This window comes from Salmo salar, chromosome ssa15 (genome assembly GCF_905237065.1).
Source record: "Salmo salar chromosome ssa15, Ssal_v3.1, whole genome shotgun sequence".
In the NCBI taxonomy this organism is placed as follows: domain Eukaryota; kingdom Metazoa; phylum Chordata; class Actinopteri; order Salmoniformes; family Salmonidae; genus Salmo; species Salmo salar.
The window spans coordinates 56,633,012-56,658,373 of NC_059456.1; the positions used below are offsets into that span (position 1 = coordinate 56,633,012).

Genomic DNA, 25,362 nt, shown 5'->3' on the forward strand with positions numbered 1-25,362 from the left:
TGTATAACATAATGTCCTAGGGTTGTCATCTGATGAAGATCATCAAAGGTTAGTGCTGCATTTAGCTGTGGTTTGGGTTTATGTGACATCATATGCTAGCTTGAAAAATGGGTGTCTGATCATTTCTGGCTGGGTACTCTGCTGACATAATCTAATGTTTTGCTTTCGTTGTAAAGCCTTTTTGAAATCGGACAGTGTGGTTAGATTAACGAGAGTCTTGTCTTTAAAATGGTGTAAAATAGTCATATGTTTGAAAAATTGAAGTTTTTGCATTTTTGAGGTATTTGAATATCGCGCCACGGGATTACACTGGCTGTTACGTAGGTGGGACGCATGCGTCCCACCTAGCCCATAGAGGTTAAATGTGCAACCAGAGGGAAATAAATTCTAGATCACTTGTACTCCACACACAGAGACGCTTAAAGCTCTCCCTCGCCCTCCATTTGGTAAATCAGCTGACAAATCTATCCTCCTGATTCCTGCTTACAAGCAAAAATTAAAGCAGGATGCACCAGTGACTCGGTTTATAAAAAAGTGCTCAGATGAAGCAGATGCTAAACTACAGGACTGTTTTGCTATCACAGTCTGAAACAGGTTCCGGGATTCTTCCGATGGCATTGAGGAGTACACCACATCAGTCTCTGGCTTTATCAATAAGTGAATCCAGGACGTCGTCCCCACAGTGACTGTACGTACATACCCCAACCAGAAGCCATGGATTACAGGCAACATTCACACTGAGCTAAAGGGTAGAGCTGCCACTTTCAAGGTGCGGGACTCTAACCCAGAAGCTTATAAGAAATCCTACTATGCCCTTCGACGAACCATCAAACAGGCAAAGAGTCAATACAGGGCAAGATTGAATCATACTACACCGGCTCCGACGCTTCTCTTATGTGGCAGGGCTTGCAAACTATTACAGAGGGCTGCCCAGTGACACGAGCCTACCAGACGAGCTAAATCACTTCTATGCTCGCTTCGAGGCAAGCAACACTGAGGCATGCATGAGAGCATCAGCTGTTCTGGATGACTGTGTGATCACGCTCTCCGTAGCCGACGTGAGTAAGACCTTTAAACAGGTCAACATTCCCAAGGCTGCAGGGCCAGACGGATTACCAGGACATGTGCTCCGGCCATGTGCTGACCAACTGGCAGGTGTCTTCACTGACATTTTCAACATGTCCCTGATTGAGTCTGTAAAACCAACATGTTTCAAGCAGACCACCATAGTCCCTGTGCCCAAGCACATGAAGGCAACCTGCCAAAATTACCACTGACCCGTAGCACTCACAGACGTAGCCATGAAGTGCTTTGAAAAGCTGGTAATGGATCACATCAACACCATAACCCAATCCAATTTGCAAACCACCCAAACAGAAAACACAGATGATGCAATCTCTATTGCACTCCACGCTGCCCTTTCCCACCTGGACAAAAGGAACACCTACGTGAGAATGCTATTCATTGACTACAGCTCAGTGTTCAACACCATAGTACCCTTAAAGCTCATTACTAAGCTAAGGATCATGGGCCTAAACTCCTCCCTCTGCAACTGGATCCTGGACTTCCTGACGGGCTGCCCCCAGGTGGTGAGGGTAGGTAGCAACACATCTGCCATGCTGATCCTCAACACTGGAGCCCCTCAGTGGTGCATGCTCAGTCCCCTCCTGTTCACCCGCGACTGTGTGGCCAGGCACGACTCCAACACCATCATTAAGTTTGCAGACAACACAAAAGTGGTAGGCCTGATCACCGACAACGACGAGACAGCCTATAGGGAGGTCAGAGACCTGGCTGGGTGGTGCCAGAATAACAACCTGTGCCTCAACATAACCAAGACTAAGGAGATGATTGTGGAATACAGGAAAAGGAGGACCGAGCATGCCCCCATTCTCATCGACGGGGCTGTAGTGGAGCAGGTTGAGAGCTTCAAGTTCCTTGGTGTCCACATCACCAACAAACTAGAATGGTCCAAACACACCAAGACAGTCGTGAAGAGGTCACGACAAAGCCTATTCCCCCTCTGGAAACTAAAAAGGTTCTACAGCTGCAACATTGAGAGCATCCCAACTGGTTGCATCACTGCCTGGTACGGCAACTGCTCGGCCTCCGACCGCAAGGCACTACAGAGGGTAGTGCGTACGGCCCAGTACATCGCTGGGGCTAAGCTGCCTGCCATCCAGGACCTCTACACCAGGCAGTGTCAGAGGAAGGCCCTAAAAATTGTCAAAGACCCCAGCCACCCCAGTCATAGACTGTTCTCTCTACTACCACCTGGCAAGCGGTACCGGAGCGCCAAGTCTAGGACCAAAAGGCTTCTCAACAGTTTTTACCCCCAAGCCATAAGACTCCTGAACAGCTAATCAAATGGCTACTATTTGCATTGTGTGCCCCCCCTCCCCAACACCTCTTTTACGTTGCTGCTACTCTCTGTTTATCATATTTGCATAGTCACTTTAACTATACATTCATGTGCATACTACCTCAATTAGCCCGACCAACCGGTGCCCCCGCACATTGGCTATCTATCTGGCTGTCTGCATTGTGTCCCGGCACCCACTACCTGCCAACCCCTCTTTTACGCAACTGCTACTCTCTGTTTATGGTCACTTTAACCATATCTACATGTACATACTACCTCAATCAGCCCGACTAACCGGTGCCTGTATATAGCCTCGCTACTGTTATAGCCTCGCTACTGTATATAGCCTCGATTCTGTTATTTTTCACTGTCTTTTTACTGTTGTTTTTATTTCTTTACTTACCTATTGCTCACCTAATACCTTTTTTTCTTTTTACTTAGAAATTACACTGGTGGTTAGAGCCTGTAAGTAAGCATTTCACTGTAAGGTCTACACCTGTTGTATTCGGCGCACGTGACAATTAAACTTTGATTTGATTTGAGAATGGTTCAGAACTTTTGTGAAACATCACAGCACAGTTTAAAAATATATTGGCAAAAATCAAAACTTTTCAGAGATAGATGGCAGAAGGGTGGGACTAAAGGAAAAGAGGGATAACTAACGTAAAATGTACCGTGCTCGTAAAATGTATAATGTATAAGTTGGAAGTAGAAGTCTAAATATTGATCCATTAGTTTAGGTTTTAGGTGTGTGTGTGTGGGGGGGGGTAGTGTTATGGGAAAATAATAAAGCAGGAAAATATAATTAAAAGATACTATAAAAAAGTGGGGATTGAAAATTATGCAAACAATTGCATTGATAGAACCCACAATCTATCTGCAATATATTAAAGCTGATCTACCCCCCCAAAAAAACATTTTAAAAAGCTGTCAGATGTTCATATCGAAACAGAGACAGTCTCAACCCCCCCAGCCATGTCTACTGTGTACCAGCCGTAGACAGATAAGATATTCTATCAGAGAGGAGCTGTACGTGTACCCTATCCATTTCCGTCGCTCAGCAAAAAGCATAACCACAGTCAGCTATTCTGTAGTGTGGGAGTCTCCCCATCCCTCTGTACACTTCCCAAGGCTGCAGGATTTACACTGACGATCCCTCAGTAAATCTCAGAGATTTTACAGTGGATGGAGGGAGCTGGGTAGGGAAGGAAGGAGGGAGAGGGACACATCCGCCATGCCCCTATACACCACACAACAGCATGACCCTAATGAGTTATGAATTGTTTGTCCTTTTGACATTCCCCGACACACACCAAATATGAAACACACACTACCGGTCAAAGGTTTTAGAACATCTTCTCATTGCAGGGTTTTTCTTCATTTTTACTATTGTCTACATTATAGAATAATAGTGAAGACATAAAAACTATGAAATAACAAATATGGAATCATGTAATAACCAAAAAAGTGTTAAAAAAAATCACAATATATTTTATATTTGAGATTCTTCAAATAGCCACCCTTTGCCTTGATGACAGCTTTGGACACTCTTGGTAGTCATTTAATCTGTGTTACTTGCCTCGAAGCGAGCGTAGAAGTAATTTAGCTCATCTGGTAGGCTTGTGTCACTGAGCAGCTTGTGGCTGTGCTTCCATTTGTAGCCTGTAATAGTTTGCAAGCCCTGCCACATCCGATGAGCGTCAGAGATGGTGTAGTACGATTTAATCTTAGTCCTGTTTTCCGCATTGCCTGTTTGATGGTTTGTCTGAGGGCATAGCGGGATTTCTTATAAGCGTCTGGGTTAGAGTCCCGCTCCTTGAAAACGGCAGCTCTACCCTTTAGCACAGTCCTGTTAGCAATTGATGTTACTCTTCAATAACACAAACCCCAAGCAAATCAGGGGGAGGAAAATAGGTTTAGTCGAAGAGGACAAATCATACAGGGAGGTAGACGGTCATTCTTCCCTGTCCTCAGTGATGCTCTCTCAGTAGTTCTCTACAGTGAATAAAGGAACAGCATGCAGTTTTATAACCCAGCCCTAGCCTGTGGTTGAACAATTAGAATTCCTTGCAATAAAATTAGCAAATGGCTAAATAACAAGTATCCTATTTCAGAAGACATATTCCTCCCATGTCTCCGAAACATTGATGGATAATTCCCATTACAGAAAAAACACTTTCCATTGATCGTTAGTTCTATTCTCGTACTCTGTCTCTGCGTTGTGTATTTATCTTCCAAATATTATTATAGTGCGGATATTGCCTGTAATCCTTGGCTTCTGGTTAGGGTATGTACATACGGTCACTGTGGGGACGATGTCATCGATGCACTTATTGATGAAGCCAGTGACTGATGTGGTGTTCTCCTCAATGCCATCGGAAGAATCCTGGAACATATTCCAGTCTGTGCTAGCAAAACAGTCCTGTAGTTTAGCATCTGCGTCATCTGACCACTTCTTTACTGACCGAGTCACTGGTGCTTCCTGCTTTAGTTTTTGCTTGTAAGCATGAATCAGGAGGATATAATTATGGTCAGATTTGCCAAATGGAGGGTGAGGGAGAGCTTTGTACACATCGCTGTGTGTGGAGTAAAGCTGGTCTAGAGTTTTCTTTCCTCTGGTTGCACATTTAACATGCTGATAGAAATTAGGTAAAACAGATTTAAGATTCCCTGCATTAAAGTCCCCGCCACTAGGAGCGCCGCCTCTGGACGAGCGTTTTCCTGTTTGCTTATGGCATTATACAGCTTATTGAGTGCGAACTTAGTGCCAGCATCGGTTTGTGGTGGTAAATAAAAAATCTCTTCGTAAATAGTGTGGTCTACAGCTTTCTCATGAGATACTCTACCTCAGGTGAGCAAAATGTTGAGACTTCCTTAATATTAGATTTTGTGCACCAGCTTTCCGGTTTCCGGTCACAACTTGCAGACTTGTTTACGCTGCTGTGCGTTTTGTTGCCGATCTTACTTTGCTACCTGACGGTTTTTTACTTTTTCATTACCGTATATTTTAACTTTTTCCCTCACTCAACTTTTTTCATTCATATTTTTACTTTTTCCCTCACTCAACTTTTTTCATTCAACTTTTTCACCCCGGAGGTTTTATCTGGACATGGTTCGTCAGGACTTCAAACAGCCGAAGCTAAGTAACATTAACATGATGCCTTCTAATTGCAGTCGTTGTACTTATAATATATAGGAGAACGATCGCCTTACGGCAAGGATAGCTGTGCTGCAAGCCCAGCTTCAGACGCAATCGTTAGGCAAGGGTCATTTCAGTGTAGCAAAGGATGAAACAGCGTCTGTGCCACCAGTAAGTACAGATAGTAACGTTAGTATAAACCCCCTCGCACAGTCCCCGCAGCCGGACAACTTTCTCATGGCTTCTGGAGGGAAACGCTGTAGGAATGCTCAACCGGTGTCGCTTATTCAGCCGACAGAAACTTTCAACCGGTTCTCCCCATTAAGCGAGTCGGAGTCGGAGGCCGAGACTTCTCTGTGTCGGCATCGATTAATTGTCTCTGGCCCCCTCCCAGTTAGGGGGAGTGATGAGCTCTACAGCAGTCTCACAACTCAATCGCTGGTTGAAAACTGTTTTCTGCTCCTCCCAAAAGATAGAATTTGTAGATAATTGGCCCTCTTTCTGGGACTCACCCACAAACAGGACCAAGCCTGGCCTGTTGAGGAGTGACGGACTCCATCCTAGCTGGAGGGGTGCTCTCATCTTATCTACGAACATAGACAGGGCTCTAACTCCTCTAGCTCCACAATGAAATAGGGTGCAGGCCAGGCAGCAGGCTGTTAGCCAGCCTGCCAGCTTAGTGGAGTCTGCCACTAGCACAGTCAGCGTAGTCAGCTCAGCTCTCCCCATTGAGACCGTGTCTGTGCCTCGATCTAGGTTGGGCAAAATTAAAAATGGCGGTGTTCGCTTTAGCAATCTCACTAGTATAAAGACCTCCTCCATTCCTGCCATTATTGAAAGAGATTGTGATACCTCACATCTCAAAATTGGGTTACTTAATGTTAGATCCCTCACTTCCAAGGCAGTTATAGTCAATGAACTAATCACTGATAATAATCTTGATGTGATTGGCCTGACTGAAACATGGCTTAAGCCTGATGAATTTACTGTGTTAAATGAGGCCTCACCCCCTGGTTACACTAGTGACCATACCCCCGTGCATCCGGCAAAGGCGGAGGTGTTGCTAACATTTACGATAGCAAATTTCAATTTACAAAAAAAAAACAATGACGTTTTCGTCTTTTGAGCTTCTAGTCATGAAATCTATGCAGCCTACTCACTCACTTTTTATAGCTACTGTTTACAGGCCTCCTGGGCCATATGCAGTGTTCCTCACTGAGTTCCCTGAATTCCTATCGGATCTTGTAGTCATAGCAGATAATATTCTAATTTTTGGTGACTTTAACATTCACATGGAAAAGTCCACAGACCCACTCCAAAAGGCTTTCGGAGCCATCATCGACTCAGTGGGTTTTGTCCAACATGTCTCTGGACCTACTCACTGCCACAGTCATACTCTGGACCTAGTTTTGTCCCATGGAATAAATGTTGTGGATCTTAATGTTTTTCCTCATAATCCTGGACTATCGGACCACCATTTTATTACGTTTGCAATTGCAACAAATAATCTGCTCAGACCCCAACCAAGGAGCATTAAAAGTCGTGCTATAAATTCTCAGACAACCCAAAGATTCCTTGATGCCCTCCCAGACTGCCTCTGCCTACCCAAGGACGTCAGAGGACAAAAATCAGTTAACCACCTAACCGAGGAACTCAATTTAACCTTGCGCAATACCCTAGATGCAGTTGCACCCCTAAAAACTAAAAACATCTGTCATAAGAAACTAGCTCCCTGGTATACAGAAAATACACGAGCTCTGAAGCAAGCTTCCAGAAAATTGGAACGGAAATGGCGCCACACCAAACTGGAAGTCTTCCGACTAGCTTGGAAAGACAGTACCGTGCAGTATCGAAGAGCCCTCACTGCTGCTCGATCATCCTATTTTTCCAACTTAATTGAGGAAAATAAGAACAATCCGAAATTTATTTTTGATACTGTCGCAAAGCTAACTAAAAAGCAGCCTTCGCAAATGGAGGATGGCTTTCACTTCAGCAGTAATACATTTATGAACTTCTTTGAGGAAAAGATCATGATCATTAGAAAGCAAATTACAGACTCCTCTTTAAATCTGGGTATTCCTCCAAAGCTCCTGAGTCTACACAACTCTGCCAGGACCTAGGATCAAGGGAGATACTAAAGTGTTTTAGTACTATATCTCTTGACACATTGATGAAAATAATCATGGCCTCTAAACCCTCAAGCTGCATACTGGACCCTATTCCAACTAAACTACTGAAAGAGCTGCTTCCTATGCTTGGCCCTCCTATGTTGAACATAATAAACGGCTCTCTATCCACCGGATGTGTACCAAGCTCACTAAAAGTGGCAGTAATAAAGCCTCTCTTGAAAAAGCCGAATCTTGATCCAGAAATTATAAAAAACTATCGGCCTATATCGAATCTTACATTCCTCTCAAAAATTTTAGAAAAAGCTGTTGCACAGCAACTCACTGCCTTCCTGAAGACAAACAATGTATACGAAACGCTTCAGTCTGGTTTTAGACCCCATCATAGCACTGAGACTGCACTTGTGAAGGTGGTAAATGACCTTTTAATGACGTCAGACCGAGGCACTGCATCTGTCCTCGTGCTCCTAGATCTTAGTGCCGCTTTTGATACCATCGATCACCACATTCTTTTGGAGAGATTGGAAACCCAAATTGGTCTACATGGACAAGTTCTGGCCTGGTTTAGATCTTATCTGTCGGAAAGATATCAGTTTGTCTCTGTGAATGGTTTGTCCTCTGACAAATCAATTGTAAATTTCGGTGTTCCTCAAGGTTCCGTTTTAGGACCACTATTGCTTTCACTATATATTTTATCTCTTGGGGATGTCATTCGAAAACATAATGTTAAATTTCACAGCTATGCGGACGACACACAGCTGTACATTTCAATGAAACATGGTGAAGCCCCAAAATTGCCCTCGCTAGAAGCCTGTGTTTCAGACATAAAGAAGTGGATGGCTGCAAACTTTCTACTTTTAAACTCGGACAAAACAGAGATGCTTGTTCTAGGTCCCAAGAAACAAAGAGATCTTCTGTTGAATCTGACAATTAATCTGGATGGGTGTACAGTCGTCTCAAATAAGACTGTGAAGGACCTCGGCGTTACTCTGGACCCTGATCTCTCTTTTGAAGAACATATCAAGACTTCAAGGACAGCTTTTTTCCATCTACGTAACATTGCAAAAATCAGAAACTTTCTGTCCAAAAATGACGCAGAAAAATTTATCCATGCTTTTGTTACTTCTAGGCTGGACTACTGCAATGCTCTACTTTCCGGCTACCCGGATAAAGCACTAAATCAACTTCAGTTAGTGCTAAATACGGCTGCTAGAATCCTGACTAGAACCAAAAGATTTGATCATTTTACTCCAGTGCTAGCCTCCCTACACTGGCTTCCTGTTAAGGCAAGGGCTGATTTCAAGGTTGTACTGCTAACCTACAAAGCATTACATGGGCTTGCTCCTACCTATCTTTCCGATTTGGTCCTGCCGTACATACCTACACGTACGCTACGGTCACAAGACGCAGGCCTCCTAATTGTCCCTAGAATTTCTAAGCAAACGGCTGGAGGTAGGGCTTTCTCCTATAGAGCTCCATTTTTATGGAATGGTCTGCCTACCAATGTGAGAGACGCAGACTCAGTCTCAACCTTTAAGTCTTTACTGAAGACTTATCTCTTCAGTAGGTCCTATGATTAAGTATAGTCTGGCCCAGGAGTGTGAAGGTGAACGGAAAGGCTGGAGCAACGAACCGCCCTTGCTGTCTCTGCCTTGCCGGTTCCCCTCTTTCCACTGGGATTCTCTGCCTCTAACCCTTTTACAGGGGCTGAGTCACTGGCTTACTGGTGTTCTTCCATGCCGTCCATGGGAGGGGTGCGTCACTTGAGTGGGTTGAGTCACTGACGTGGTCTTCCTGTCTGGGTTGGCGCCCCCCTTGGGTTGTGCCATGGCGGAGATCGTTGTGGGCTATACTCGGCCTTGTCTTAGGACGGTAAGTTGGTGGTTGGAGACATCCCTCTAGTGGTGTGGGGGCTGTGCTTTGGCAAAGTGGGTGGGGTTATATCCTGCCTGTTTGGCCCTGTCCGAGGGTATCATCGGATGGGGCCACAGTGTCTTCTGATCCCTCCTGTCTCAGCCTCCAGTATTTATGCTGCAGTAGTTTATGTGTCGGGGGGCTAGGGTCAGTCTGTTACATCTGGAGTATTTCTCTTGTCTTATCCGGTGTCCTGTGTGAATTTAAATATGCTCTCTCTAATTCTCTCTCTCTTTCTGTCTTTCTCTCGGAGGACCTGAGCCCTAGGACCATGCCTCAGGACTACCTGGTATGATGACTCCTTGCTGTCCCCAGTCCACCTGGCCGTGCTGCTGCTCCAGTTTCAACTGTTCTGCCTCTGGAACCCTGGAACCCTGACCTGTTCACCGGACGTGCTTGTTGCACCCTCGACAACTACTATGATTATTATTATTTTACCATGCTGGTCATTTATGAACATTTTAACATTTTAACATCTTGACCATGTTCTGTTATAATATCCACCCTGCACAGCCAGAAGAGGACTGGCCACCCCTCATAGCCTGGTTCCTCTCTAGGTTTCTTCCTAGGTTTTTGGCCTTTCTAGGGAGTTTTTCCTAGGGAGTTTTTCCTAGCCACCGTGCTTCTTTCACATGCTTTGCTTGCTGTTTGGGGTTTTAGGCTGGGTTTCTGTACAGCACTTTGAGATATCAGCTGATGTACGAAGGGCTATATAAAAATAAATTTGATTGATTTGATTTGGTTAACAAATATACAGACCGCCACCCTTTGTCTTACCGGAGTTAGCTGTTCTATCTTGCCGATGCAGCGTAAATCCGCCAGCTGTATTTTATCCAAGTCATCGTTCAGCCATGACTAGGTGAAACATAAGATCTTACAGCTTTTAATGTCCTGCTGGGAGGATATTCATGATCATAGCTCATCTATTTTGTTATCCAATGATTGTACGTTGGCTAATAGGACTGATGGTAGACGGGCATGAGGGCCTGTCGGGTGTCTGAAGTAAATCCTTTGCATCCGACTCGTTAAAGAAATTATCTTCAACCAGCACGAGGTGAGTAATCACTGTCCTGAAATCTAGAAGCTCTTTTCGGTCATAAGAGATGGTGGCAGAAACATTATGTACAAAATAAGTTACAAATAATGCAAAAAAAACACACACAATTGGTTAACTTCTTACATCTAGACGTTCCGTTAGCGGAACACCTGCTCCAATATCCAATGATAGGCGTGGCGCGAATTACAAATTCCTCAAAAATACAAAAACTTCAATTTTTCAAACATATGACTATTTCACAGCATTTTAAAGACAAGAATCTCCTTTATCTAACCACACTGTCCGATTTCAAAAAGGCTTTACAGCGAAAGCAAAACATTAGATTATTTCAGCAGAGTACCAAGCCAGAAATAATCAGACACCCATTTTTCAAGGTAGCATATAATGTCACAAAAACCCAGAAGACAGCTAAACCTTTGATGATCTTCATCAGATGACACACCTAGGACATTATGTTATACAATACATGCATGTTTTGTTCAATCAAGTTCATATTTATATCAAAAAACAGCTTTTTACATTAGCATGTGATGTTCAGAACTAGCATACCCCCCGCAAACTTCCGGGGAATTTGCTAACAATTTACTAAATTACTCACGATAAACGTTCACAAAAAGCATAACAATTATTTTAAGAATTATAGATACAGAACTCCTCTATGCACTCGATATGTCCGATTTTAAAATAGCTTTTTGGTGAAAGCACATTTTGCAATATTCTAAGTACATAGCCCAGGCATCACGGGCTAGCTATTTAGACACCCGGCAAGTTTAGCCTTCACCAAAATCAGATTTACTATTATAAAAGTTTGATTACCTTTTGTTGTCTTCGTCAGAATGCACTCCCAGGACTGCTACTTCAATAACAAATGTTGGTTTGGTCCAAAATAATCCATCGTTATATCCGAATAGCGGCGTTTTGTTTGTGCGTCCCAGACACTATCCGAAATGGTAAATCAGGGTCTCGCGCATGGCGCAATTCGTGACAAAAAAATTCTAAATATTCCATTACCGTACTTCGAAGCATGTCAACCGCTGTTTAAAATCTATTTTTATGCAATTTATCTCGTAAAAAAGCGATAATATTCCGACCCGGGAATCTCCTTTTCGGCAAACAGAGGAAAAATCACAAAGACGGGGGCGGCCAGGGCACGCGCCTAAGCCCACAGTCCCTTGATCGGCCACTTGAGAAAGGCGATAATGTGTTTCAGCCTGGGGCTGGGATGACGACATTCAGGTTTTTCCCGGGCTCTGAGCGCCCATGGAAGACGTAGGAAGTGTCACGTTAGAGCAGAGATCCTTTGTAAAAGATAGAGATGGCAAAGAAGTTCAAGAAATGGTCAGACAGGCCACTTCCTGTAAAGGAATCTCTCAGGTTTTGACCTGCCATTTGAGTTATGTTATACTCACAGACACCATTCAAACAGTTTTAGAAACTTTGGAGTGTTTTCTATCCAAAGCCAGTAATTATATGCATATTCTAGTTACTGGGCAGGAGTAGTAACCAGATTAAATCGGGTACGTTTTTTATCCAGCCGTGAAAATACTGCCCCCTAGCCATAACAGGTTAAGAGCCCGTAAAACGGCAGCATTCTCTTCCAGCGCCATTCAAAACCAGTATGTTAGGAGATAAAGAAGATTGCGTTTTTCATTTCAACTGTCATAATTTTTCATTATGAAGCTTACCTGTAGTCCCCAGTCACGTGATTTTTGTTTACAAGCTCACAACGACGTGAGACCAGAGCCTTGTGAGACACTCACTGTTGTGCATCCAGGTGATCTAGGTGATCTAGTTACGATATGGAACTCACAACTAAATGTTTACCAGCTAGATATCTTGTAACTAATATGTTAACTCTATAAAATGTGCTAAATACTCTGCAGTTTTGCATTTGGGTTGAAAATGTTGCAACTAGTTAACTATTTAGCTAAGTGGTTAGCTTCTTTCAAAACCAAGTTTCACTTGTCAACAGCAGAGAATCCCCTTCTGGATCAAGATAATTGCTGTCTAATATATGAATTGTGCATGCAGCAAACTGTGAGTAGCATTTTTTTTGTTACTTGTATAACTTTATGAGCTAGGATGTCTGTCCTGCAAATACCTTACGTCAGAGACTGTATCAAATGTTTGCAATGAACTCATTAGCATTTCGTTAGCATTCTCTATGGGATTTTACATGTAATTGTTAGCAGTGCTAACCTTCAGATTACAATCGTGCCCCTTGTGTTCAGTGTCGGTATTACTGAATATCCCGTTATGGCTCGAGGTTGGTATGACAATCTGTACACCGCCCAAGCCTACTAAACACAGGAAACACAGTCAATTACACACCCATACTAACGAGACACTACAAACACACTACAACTGTATACTACCCTTCCATAAACAACAGAACTATGGAACTGCGTTAGAAGAGTCTCACTGATGACGTGGGCAGAAATGTCCCAATTGATCTCCTCTAAAAATTGCAATTAGGATTTAATCAATCCTCTCGTTGTAACAATAAATTGTTAAGGTCACCCCCTCTCCTAGGGAGGGTGATGTGTTCGATGCCGATAAAGAGAAGGGACAAAATAGAGTGGTTTGCTTCCAAAAACTGTCCCCAATTGGGTACATCAAGTTTTTGCACCTAATGGTGCTAAGATGCTCAGAGATTCTTACTTTCAGTTCACGCTTCGTTTTGCTTACATCATTTTTACCACAAGGACAGGTTATAAGATAAATAACTGTCTTAGTGGAGCACCTGATAACACCATTGATTGGGATCTGTTTCTCTGTTTGGGGGTGTTTGAAGAATCTACATTTATAAGTGCCATTGTATTGAGTGCACCCATTACACTTGTTTTTTCCATCTGGAGGCGCAAGGTGACGTTGTGCTGGGGTATTTTGGGGTGGTAAATCAGAATTTATCAATTGATCTCTAAGATTTCTGCCCCGTGAGAATATGACCAAGGCAGGGTCCGAAAACACATTACCAATACCGTCATCGGATCTTAGAATGTGGCAAAGTTTGAACGATTCCCTTAATTTGTTCAGAGCACTTTGAATAGGCTGTTGTAAGAATGCAAGACTGCTTATTTTTGAGAGGCAGTCCTTGAAAGAGATCATGTCTCAATTGTTTGGGATTTTCTCAACGGCAGTACTGATCTGACATTTCTTGTACCCCCATTCCTTTAATCTTTGCATCAGCCATGTTTCTGTGGAAATCTGATTTGTTTATTGCAAATTCTTTTGATTCAACAGAATTGGCTGAAGGGCAAACTGTTTTTCAATGGAAGCGGGTGACAGCTATCAGCCCTCAACAAACTGTGTATAGAACATTATCCTCACACAAAATCAAAAGATCAAGAAAACTGATTTGACGTGTGTCAGATTTCATAGTGAATCTCAGGTGCTCAGAACAAGAGTTAAGAAAAGCATGGAACGCCTGGAGCTGTTTCGCATCATGTTAAGACTTTCCTTGCACATGACATACACTTTAACCTAAAACAACGGGTACACAGGACCAAACACAAACAAGACCATGGCTGTTCTAATACGTTCACAAAAAATATCCTCCACACCCAATCTGTGAAGCATTTATTACCTCCTGAAGTACTTTATGTATGAGTAAAGGAATTGTGGAAAGGTAGATTGCTTTCTAAGAAAATGTTAATTATTCAAATCAAATTGTATTGGTCACACAAATGGTTAGCAGACGTTATTGCGAGTGTAGCAAAATTCTTGTGCTTCTAGTTCTGACAGTGCAGCAATATCTAACATGTAATCTAACAATTCCACAACAACTACCTAATACACAAATATAAGTAAAGGGATGGAATAAGAATATATACATATAAATATATGGATGAGCAATGACAAAGCAGTATACAGTATATGTGTATACTGTATAAAATACAGTGTATACATATGACATGAGTAATGCAAGATGTAAACATTATTAAAGTGGCATTATTAAAGTGACTAGTGATCCATTTATTAAAGTTGCCAATGATTTCAAGTCTGTATGTAGGCAGCAGCCTCTCTGTTAATGATGGCTGTTTAACAGTCTGATGGCCTTGAGACAGAAGCTGTTTTTCAGTCTCTCGGTCCCAGCTTTGATGCACCTGTACTGACCTCGGCTTCTGGATGGTAGCGGGGTGAACAGGCAGTGGCTCGCGTGGTCGTTGTCCTTGATGATCTTTTTGGCCTTCCTGTGGCATCGGGTGCTGTAGGTGTTCTGGAGGGCCTGTAACATACTTTGTTTCATGGAAACATGGCTCTCTCTTAATACTCTGTAGGAGTCAGTAAAGCCAGCAGGATTCTCAGTACATCGTTTAGACAGGAATCAATATCTCTCCGGGAAGCAGAAGGGTGCGCGGGGGGGGGTTGTGTTTCATGATTAACGACTCATGGTGTAATTTTAGGAACATACAGGAACTCAAGTCATTTTGTTCACCTGACCTAGAATACCTCACAATTGAATGGCGATCATATTATCTCCCAATAGAATTCTCCTCCGTCATCGCCACAGCCGTTACATCCCATTTATTGCCGAAACCTCAACGGCCCTCAAAGAACTTCACTGGAATTTATGCAAACTGGAAACCACATATCCTGAGGCTGCATTTATTGTATCTGGTGATTTTAACAAAGCAAATCTGAGGACTAGGCTGCCGAAATTCAATCAACATATTGACTGTCCTACTCGCTCTACTAAGATTCTCGAACATTGCTATTCAAACTTCCGGGATGCTTACAAGGTCCTCCCCCGTCCTCCTTTTGGCAAATCTAACCATGACTCCATCCTGCTCCTCCCATCCTATAGGAAGAAACTCAAACAGGAAGTGCCTGTGCTTCTTACTATTCAACGATGGTCTGACCAATCTACTGGACAACCAGCATTTTATGTATTTTATGTATTAAAGACATGGCTGGAATACAGGGCATGTTTTCAGTTGATCCCAACAGTTATACGTTAGAGTTTGGTTGTAGACCAAAGGTGGAACCAAATGTATGTGATTTACTTAAAGATGAATATGTCTAAATGGAGTCGCAATTCAACGGCTCAGACACGAGACATTTGTGGCAGGGACAACAGACAATCATGGACTATAAAAGGAAAACCAGCCATGTCGCCGAGACCGACGTCTTGCTTACGGACGGGCTAAATTCTTCGCAGTGCCTGTGGCATTTTCCTGTAAAGATTAGAAAAAAATATCAGATAAGATAAAGGGAATTCCAATTCTATTTCCCTTCCCAAACTGCTTTTGCCTTTCATAAAGAATTAGCCCAATTCCATTACATGAAATCCAAATAAAAATCAATTTAAAATTACAGATTGTAAAGCAACAAAATAGGAAAAAACGCCACAGGGGATGAATACTTTTGCAAGGCACTGTATATCTGGAGTATTTCTCCTGTCTTATCCGGTGTCCTGTGTGAATTTAAATATCCTACATCTAATTCTCTCTCTCTTGCTCTTGCTCTCTTCTCTCGGAGGACCTGAGACCTAGGACCATGCCTCAGAACTACCTGGCCTGATGACTCCTTGCTGTCCCCAGTCCACCTGGTCGTGCTGCTGCTCCAGTTTCAACTTTTCTGCCTGTGGCTATGGAACCCTGAGCTGTTCACCAGACGTGCTACCTTGTCCCGGACCTGTTTTCGACTCTCTCTCTCTACCGCACCTGTTGTCTCTAACTCTGAATGATCAGCTATGAAAAGCCAACTGGCATTTTGTCCTGAAGTGCTGACCTGTTGCACCCTCTACAACCACTATGATTATTATTATTTGACCCTGCTGGTCATCTATGAACATTTGAACATCTTGGCCATGTACTGTTATAATCTCCACCTGGCACAGCCAGAAGAGGACTGGCCACGCCTCAGAGCCTGGGTCCTCTCTGGGTTTCTTCCTAGGCTCCTGCCTTTCTAGGTAGTTTTTCCTAGCCACTGTGCTTCTACATCTGCATTGCTTGCTGTTTGGGGTTTTAGGCTGGGTTTCTGTACAGCACTTTGTGACATCGGCTGATGTAAAAAGGGCTTTATAAATAAACGTGATTAACCTCCAGAAGCTACTTCCAATATGGTTTAACTGAATGATATAATCAGGTGAGGCTCCTACAACATGATCCTAGTCAATGAAAGGTTGAATCAAAGGCATGCATGTCCCAGTAGTCTTCAATAGCATTCTCTCATCATTGCCTTTCCTTTGTGATCAAAGATCTGACAGGACTGGATAGGTTAATGCTATATTGTTGAATCCTAGCTACAGACTCCTACTCAGTACAAACTCTACCATTAACCCATAGCTGCAGATGAGAGAGGAGGTCCTCGATCCAACTAGCTCTCACAGTCTCATGTCAGAATTAGACGTTCATCTGCCAACCCCATCTACAATCAAAAAATGGAATCTACTTGAAGGTAACACCGCTCACTGTTGCCCCTAGTGGCCAGTTTCCGCGTCATTTTCCAACGTGTTCAGACATGGATGGACGTCGAATACTGACTTGTATCACGGGTGGCCTGGCTGCCTAGATCTCCCCATTAGACTCTTTCTTTACCTGAGTCCGTTTCACTCTCTACCCCTGCTGTCATCAGGGTCCTTTTAACCAAGGGGACCAGGAACAATCACCCGATTAATCTGTCTTTATGTCACCCTGGCAGGCCCCCATTTCACTCCACCTCTTGGTCTCTCTCTACCTCTCTCCTGACCTCTCTCTCTCCCCCTCTCTCATCCCGCCGTCCCCCCACCCACCCAAAACACTCTCCTTCCTGGCTGTTTTGGGCTGGTGCACACTCAAGCCTGTCTCCCTCAGCCTATCCTCAATGGCTCCTCAATTTGGCTTTACGCCCTCTTCTCCTCCTCCCCCCTCCTCACCCACTCCCATCCCTCTATGCCTGCCTCGTCCTTCAGTCCTAAACAGGATAAAAAGAGTCATAATGGAGCTAGATCAGCCAAAGCTCATTATAAAAGAACGTATGGGCCTTTAAGCGATCTACTCATTACATTACATAACATTAACCTGTTTGGGCTAGGGGGCAGTATTGATAATTTTGGAAAAAATATGTGCCCATTTTTAACTGCCTCCTACACCAACTCAGAAGCTAGAATATGCATATTATTGTTCAGGTTTGGATAGAAAACACCCTAAAGTTTCTAAAACTGTTTGAATGGTGTCTGTGAGTATAACAGAACTCCTATGGCAGACAAAAACCTGACAAGGTTTCATGCAGGAAGTGGCCTGTTTGACAAGGAGTCGTGCGTCTTGCATCTGTTTATTGAAGAGTAAGGATCTTAGCTGTAACGTGACAATTCCCAGGGCTCCAATAGGCTCTCAGAAGGCGGGAAAATCCTGAAGGTTGACGAGGCAGCCTCAGGCTGAAACAGATTATCGCCTTATTCAAGTGTCCCATTAGGTGACAATGGAATGAGGCGCGTGTGCGATTAGCCCCCATGGAGTATTTTAATTCGGCTGTTTAGTTTATTGCAGATTCCCGGTCGGAATATTATCGCTTTTCTACGAGATAAATGGCATAAAAATTGGTTTTAAACAGCGGTTGACATGCTTCGAAGTACGGTAATGGAATATTTAGACATTTTTTGTCACGCCATGCGCACGACCGTGGATTACCATTCTGATAGTGTCTAGAACGCACGAACAAAACGCCGCTATTCGGATATAACGATGGATTATTTTGAACCAAACCTACATTTGTTATTGAAGTAGAAGTCCTGGGACTGCATTCTGACGAAGAACAAGAAAGGTAAGAACATTTTTCTTATAGGAAATGTGATTATGGTGAAGGCTAATCTTGCCGGGTGTCTAAATAGCTAGCCGTGATGGCTGGGCTATGTACTTAGAATATTGCAAAATGTGCTTCATCCGAAAAGCTATTTTAAAATCGGACATATCGAGTGCATAGAGGAGTAATGTATCTATAATTCTTAAAATAATTGTTATGCTTTTTGTGAACGTTTATCGTGAGTAATTTAGCAAACTGTTAGTAAATTTCCCGGAAGTTTGCGGGGGGTATGCTTTTTCTGAACTTCACATGCTAATGTAAAAAGCTGTTTTTTGATATAAATATGAACTTGATTGAACAGACATGCATGTATTGTATAACATAATGTCCTAGGTGTGTCATCTGATGAAGATCATAAAAGGTTAGTGCTGCATTTAGCTGTGGTTTGGGTTTTTGGTGACATTATATGCTAGCTTGAAAAATGGGTGTCTGATTATTTCTGGCTGGGCACTCTCCTGACATAATCTAATGTTTTGCTTTCGTTGTAAAGCCTTTTTGAAATCGGACAGTGTGGTTAGATAAACGAGAGTCTTGTCTTTAAATAGCTGTAAAATAGTCATATGTTTGAGAAATTGAAGTAATAGTATTTCAAACGATTCAAAAATCGCGCCACTGGATAAGACTGGCTGTTACGTAGGTGGGACGAATTCGTCCCGCCTAGCCCATAGAGGTTAACCATGTCAATGTTTATAATCACCCGCTACTGTGTTCTGCTGAGAGCAAGTGAATGGCCCTCTATTGTGAACTGCATGATACAGGCATGTGTAAACAGTGTTTGTATGAATGCATGTATGTGCTTATGGATGGATGGTGCTGTGTAAGGAATGTTCATGCTACATACATTTCTTGATTGACACAGGTATTGTGTGTCAGGAGCAAAACAATGTATTTTGTAGGGCTGGGAATTGCCAGCGACCTCACGATACAATATTGTCACAATACTTAGGTGCCGATACGATATGTATTGCGATTCTCACAATTCTATATGTATTGCGATACGATACGGTGATTTTATTGCAATTTGATATTCCAAACATATTGCTCACTATATGTCTGCTACAGAGAGATGAGAGAGCATGAGAAAATATGTTTTTATCAGTCAGGGAAATAAAAGTGCTGAAAACATGATGGCTCATTATTTAAAAAGAAGATGGAGAACAAGCTATAGGGTGAAAAATAACCGAGTTTTGGTGCAAGTAGTGCCGACTAGCGGTAGTTATCACTAGCTACATTAGCTAGTTGGCTTTTTACAAATCGATATTAGGAGTCAAATATCAATATACTATCGTCCAAAAATAACATAGTGATAAGTAAATATCGTTTCCACCCCCCATTACTAGTATTTAGGATCCCGCCTATTCTTGCGTAACCATATATCAAATATCACGATGTTGTCACGCCTCCTTTTGAAACGGCTAGAATGGGCTGCTGGATTCCAGCTGCTACATTGTGATGGATGTTACATTTCAAGAACCCTCCCCACATGCCCGTAGAAGGGGTGCGCGTGTTAGTCACTAATTTCCGAGTTGATGAAGGCAACAACTCCTCTGCTTGAACACGCTTTCAAAAAAAGAGATGTTATGACATGCTCACCTACATGCTTTACCTACATGGTAAAAGTTGTGTGGCCATATCAAGTGTGACCGACAGTCTGCAATTTGTCTTAAGGTCGGAAGCCGAGCAGATGCCGTACCAGGCAGCCATGCAACCAGTCAGGATGCTCTCAATGTTGCAGCTGTAGAACCTTTTGAGGATCTGAGGACCCATGCCAAATCATTTCAGTCTCCTGAGGGGGAATAGGTTTTGTCTTGCCCTCTTCACGACTGTCTTGGTGTGTTTGGACCATTCTAGTTTGTTGGTGATGTGGACACCAAGGAACTTGAGGCTCTCAACCTTCTCCACTACAGCCCCGTTGATGAGAATGGGGGCATGCTCGGTCCTCCTTTTCCTGTAGTCCACAATCATCTCCTCTGTTTTGATTACATTGAGGGATAGATTGTTATTCTGGCACCACCCGACAGGTCTCTGACTTCCTCCCTATAGGCTGTCTCGTCATTGTCGGTGATCAGGCCTATCACTGTTGTGTCGTCTGCAAACTTAATGGCGGTGTTGGAGTCGTGCCTGGCCATGCAGTCATGGGTGAACAGGGAGTACAGGAGGGGACTGAGCACGCACCCTTGAGGGGCTCCAGTGTTGCGGATCAGCGTGGCAGATGTGTCGTTACCTACCCTTACCACCTGGGGGCGGCCCATCAGGAAGTCCAGGATCCAGTGGCAGAGGGATGTGTTTATTCCCAGGATCCTTAGCTTTGTGATGAGCTTTGAGGGCACTATGGTGTTGAACGCTGAGCTGTAGTCAATGAATATTATTCTCACGTAGGTGTTCCTTTTGTCCAGGTGGGAAAGGACAGTGTGGAGTGCAATAGAAATTGCATCATCTGTGGATCTGTTAGAGCTGTATCCCCACCATCCCTGAGATGGTCTAGCTTCTCATTGCCACTGGGTGACAATCCTACATTTCAATATCATAAAGATGGTACACCTATGTTATAACAGGTCATGAGGGTCTACTCAGTCAGATGGGCTGGATTATATGACATATGAGGTAAGCGAAACCTCACACCATAAGGTAGGCTTAAAGACAACAGCAAACATCTAAAGCTGGCTGGATTTGCATCCCGACCAAAACTCTTAACCTCTTACATCTAGACGTTCCGCTAGCGGAACACCTGCTCCATTATCCAATGATGGGCGTGGCGCGAAATACAAAGTCCTCGAAAATCCGAAAACTTCCATTTTTCAAACATATGACTATTTTACACCATTTTAAAGACAAGACTCTCCTTTATCTAACCACACTGTCCGATTTCAAAAAGGCTTTACAGCGAAAGCAAAACATTAGATTATGTCAGCAGAGTACCCAGCCAGAAATAATCAGACACCCATTTTTCAAGCTAGCATATAATGTCACAAAAAACAAAACCACAGCTAAATGCAGCACTAACCTTTGATGATCTTCATCAGATGACACTCCTAGGACATAATGTTATACAATACATGCATGTTTTGTTCAATCAAGTTCATATTTATATCAAAAAACAGCTTTTTACATTAGCATGTGATGTTCAGAACTAGCTTTCCCACCGAAACTTCCGGTGAATTTACTAAATTACTCACGATAAACGTTCACAAAAAACAAATTATTTTAAGAATTATAGATACAGAACTCCTTTATGCAATCGCGGTGTCCGATAGCTTTTCGGTGAAAGCACATTTTGCAATATTCTGAGTAGATAGCTCGCCATCACGGGCTAGCTATTTTGACACCCACCAAGTTTGGTACTCACCAAAGTCAGATTTACTATAAGAAAAATTGGATTACCTTTGCTGTTCTTCGTCAGAATGCACTCCCAGGACTTCTACTTCAATAACAAATGTTGGTTTGGTTCCAAATAATCCATAGTTATATCCAAATAGCGGCGTTTTGTTCGTGTGTTCAAGACACTATCCGAAGGGTAAAGAAGGGTGACGTGCCCGGCGCATTTCGTGACCAAAAAATTCCAAATATTCCATTACCGTACTTCGAAGCATGTCAAACGCTGTTTAAAATCAATTTTTATGCGATTTTTCTCGTAAAAAAGCGATAATATTCTGACCGGGAGTCGTTGTTTTCGTTCAAAGACAGAAAATAGTCTTCTCGTGCACGCGCCCCCAGTCTCATTGTTCTCAGATCGACCACTATCCAAATGCACTACTGTTTTTCAGCCATGGCCTGCAAAGTCATCATTCAACGTTCTTGCGCCTTCTGAGAGCCTATGGGAGCGTTAGAAAATGTCACGTTACAGCAGAGATCCCCTGTTTTGGATAGAGATGATCAAGAAGGCCAAGAAATGGTCAGACAGGGTACTTCCTGTACAGAATCTTCTCAGGTTTTGGCCTGCCAAATGAGTTCTGTTATACTCACAGACACCATTCAAACAGTTTTAGAAACTTTGGAGTGTTTTCTATCCAAAGCTAATCATTATATGCATATTCTAGTTTCTGGGCAGGAGTAATAATCAGATTAAATCGGGTACATTTTTTATCCAGCCGTGAAAATACTGCCCCCTATCCATAACAAGTTAACACATGATGGCCCTGAGAGACAATGTCCTAGGCCAAATGACAAAGACTCTGCCGTAAACATGCATTCAATGTTAGTTTCGTCACTAAAGGGCTGAAAAACTGTAAACTTTTGATTTACTTCAGGCTGAAACTGAATAGGTGTGTATGCGACTCATAGCTACTTCAGTGAGGAGTTGATCTCTTCCTGGTCTTATCAAGTTTAGAATGCTCTCCAGTTCGATAGGTGGACATTAAACCAATCAGATGGGAAACATTTTAGATGGGAAACCATCAAAATAATGACCTTCATCATCATTGCATAAAGCTGGCTCCTGTATCCAATCCCTCCAACTTCGTTGGGTAAAAATGCAAGAAGTTACTAAAATTTGAGATTGGTGAGAAAGCAAAAATATTTGAAGTAGCAAAGTTGCAAGTTGCTTGAATAGTCCTACAAAGCTGCTACAATGGGGTACATATTGTCATCTGCAATACATACATGCCTACTTCTCTGTTCTTGCTAAAATCACAAATCACAATACCCTCACTATTACACACCATGACATCAGGAGCAAACACAGCACACAGAAAAACAAGCTTGAGTGAATGCTTAGTTTGTGCTATACAGCTTCATCAAAATATAATGGAACTTTGAAAGTCTTTAATATTTACTATTAATTTGCTGTTCAGCATAGAAGGGTAATATTTCAATACTCTTTGATGTAGCTGTTGACCTTTAAAATACAACAAAATAAAGATCAACTTGACTTTTCAACTTCTGGCTACTGAAAGGTCAAGAAATGCATTTTGTTTAATGGTGCTTCAAAAACAGCAGGTGGCCAAATGTACCAAGCCATTAACTGAAGTCCTCTTAAAGCTGAATTATTCACACATAACCTACAGAAGCGTTCACACAGAAGCAATATATCCATAACCCATCTGGAGTCAGTGGGCATATCTCCTCTTATCTTACAGTAGAACAAAAACATCACTGATGCCTATCCACAGCTCCCAGCTGCAGAGTGTATCATGTTGGACACTCACTGTGCCACGCCTGGCTTCTAGAACACTAGCCAAAGTAAAAGAATGATTGTTATGCCTAATTAAATTAAGGTGTGTGTGCGCGTGTGTGCGTCGGTGCGTCTGGATCTTAAGTCAGAACCAGCAAGGCACCCCCTTGGACATTTGCTGTGCTCTTGTTATTTTTCTTTTCACATGGTGCAAATTGAGACATGCCTTCCCAGCGCTGCTGAGTCTGGGGAACTGCACTGCACTGTCCACCACAGCAGAATCAGTGTCAGTCATATGAACCTTGTTGTCAACATGATCCATAGTTCATTGTTCGCAATATAACATAGATGTGGCAGTTATGCACCCTACATACTAACATGGGACCAGCAAATTGTTAAATTAGTCAGCCATGTATGAGCTTGGACAAGTACATTGGAATCAAAACATGGCATTATTATGTGACACAAAAAGCTAAAAGGTTATTACTGGCCAATACCTTTCTTATGATTTTCATCATTTTATCTAGGGTATCTTTGAATATGTTTCAAAAAGTGCAGGAAACTATCTAGATGTGGAGGCTAAATCTGAAGACCAAGACAAGTGGCTGTCAATCAACCTGGGGAGTGTCATTCATTACAAGCTACAAAATATTACAGCCTGTATTATGACTGCATGTGTGTTGTGAATATGATTGTAAATGTTTAATACATCTGTTTTATTCTTCTTATCATTCTCCATCATCATCAGCAGCAGCAGATCCATGTATCTTAAACATCTATAAATGTTGGAATATTGCGTATAGGCTGTTGAAACGCACACAGGGACTGTTGATGCCGTGAGCCCATGGTACTGAGCCGTAAATCGTGACCACGGCAGACCACAGTTGGCGTTTTTATTACTGCGGGAGTAGAGTTTAGTCCGCTACTACAGCCTACTACAGACAAGCTAACTGCAGCGACCACAGGCACCTCATAGCATTACTCAGCAGAAAAAAAGTGGCACTGCATCGCAGCATCGTGAGTTTATGATTTCTCAAAAATATTCAACATTGATGCCCAATATTTTATACTTTGTTTATCAAAATAAACTCAAATATGTTTATAAACCTGGGGTGTAGGCTAAGCCTGAGGGTAGTAGATATTGACATTGTCAGCTGTAAAGTGGCCATTACTGGGTACCATTGTTTTACCTTGGATTCGACGACGCTATCTCCCTCCGAAATCGCGTTCACCGCTGATCTCAGATTCTCGGCTGATGCATCCTCTTGGCTCTTCCCGTCCCGATGCGCTGAGGTCTGTGCTCCCATCGCGAAAACCGCACTTATTTAACCTCTTTGGCTCCTGCTCGTTCGGAAACCACTGCAAACGCGATACAAGTAAAAAAGGTAGTCAGTGATAGCAAGTATGCATCCACGCGCCTAAAATGCGTCCTAGGACCGATCCGGGGTAGTCGAGCGCTCAAGTGATGAAACGTGAATGGCAGCGAACTCTTAGGACCCCGCTCCTCCCCTCCCTACAACATGGCCAAAGCCAGTGTGCAATAGCAAGTGTTGCATAATCACTTAATTTGGCAGCAGCATCGTGTCACTGTGACTTTCTATCTGCTACACAGAGCGCGTTGTTTTCAGATCAGAGGGGAAGAGCATCTTTATTCTATTTTCCCTGTTGTACTGTACCATATTTATTGTTTATGTCTAAGTTTTCTGCAAGTATTGGAAATAAAAAAGTATCATATTGGATCCTATAGGCAGTGTCGATTTTGGCATGTACATCTTGGTCGTGCAAAAAAGAACATGTGGGATGCATGCCAGCAAAGCCACTACACAACACAAAACTAAACAATGCATGAATTGCACTATAATGGTGACA

The 25,362-nt window shown here is 42.8% G+C and overlaps 1 protein-coding gene across 1 annotated transcript in view; it reads right to left on the reverse strand.

Annotated features, from left to right (window-relative positions):
- Nucleotides 1-25,002, reverse strand: part of LOC106571757 (A-kinase anchor protein 12) — an 89,832-nt gene extending 64,830 nt beyond the window's left edge. Inside the window, exon 1 of the mRNA XM_014145182.2 lies at nt 24,684-25,002. Within this exon, the coding sequence (XP_014000657.2) occupies nt 24,684-24,800 (117 nt within the window). The 5' untranslated portion in view covers nt 24,801-25,002. The remainder of the gene's footprint in view (nt 1-24,683) is intronic.
- Between the last annotated feature and the right edge of the window lie 360 nt (nt 25,003-25,362).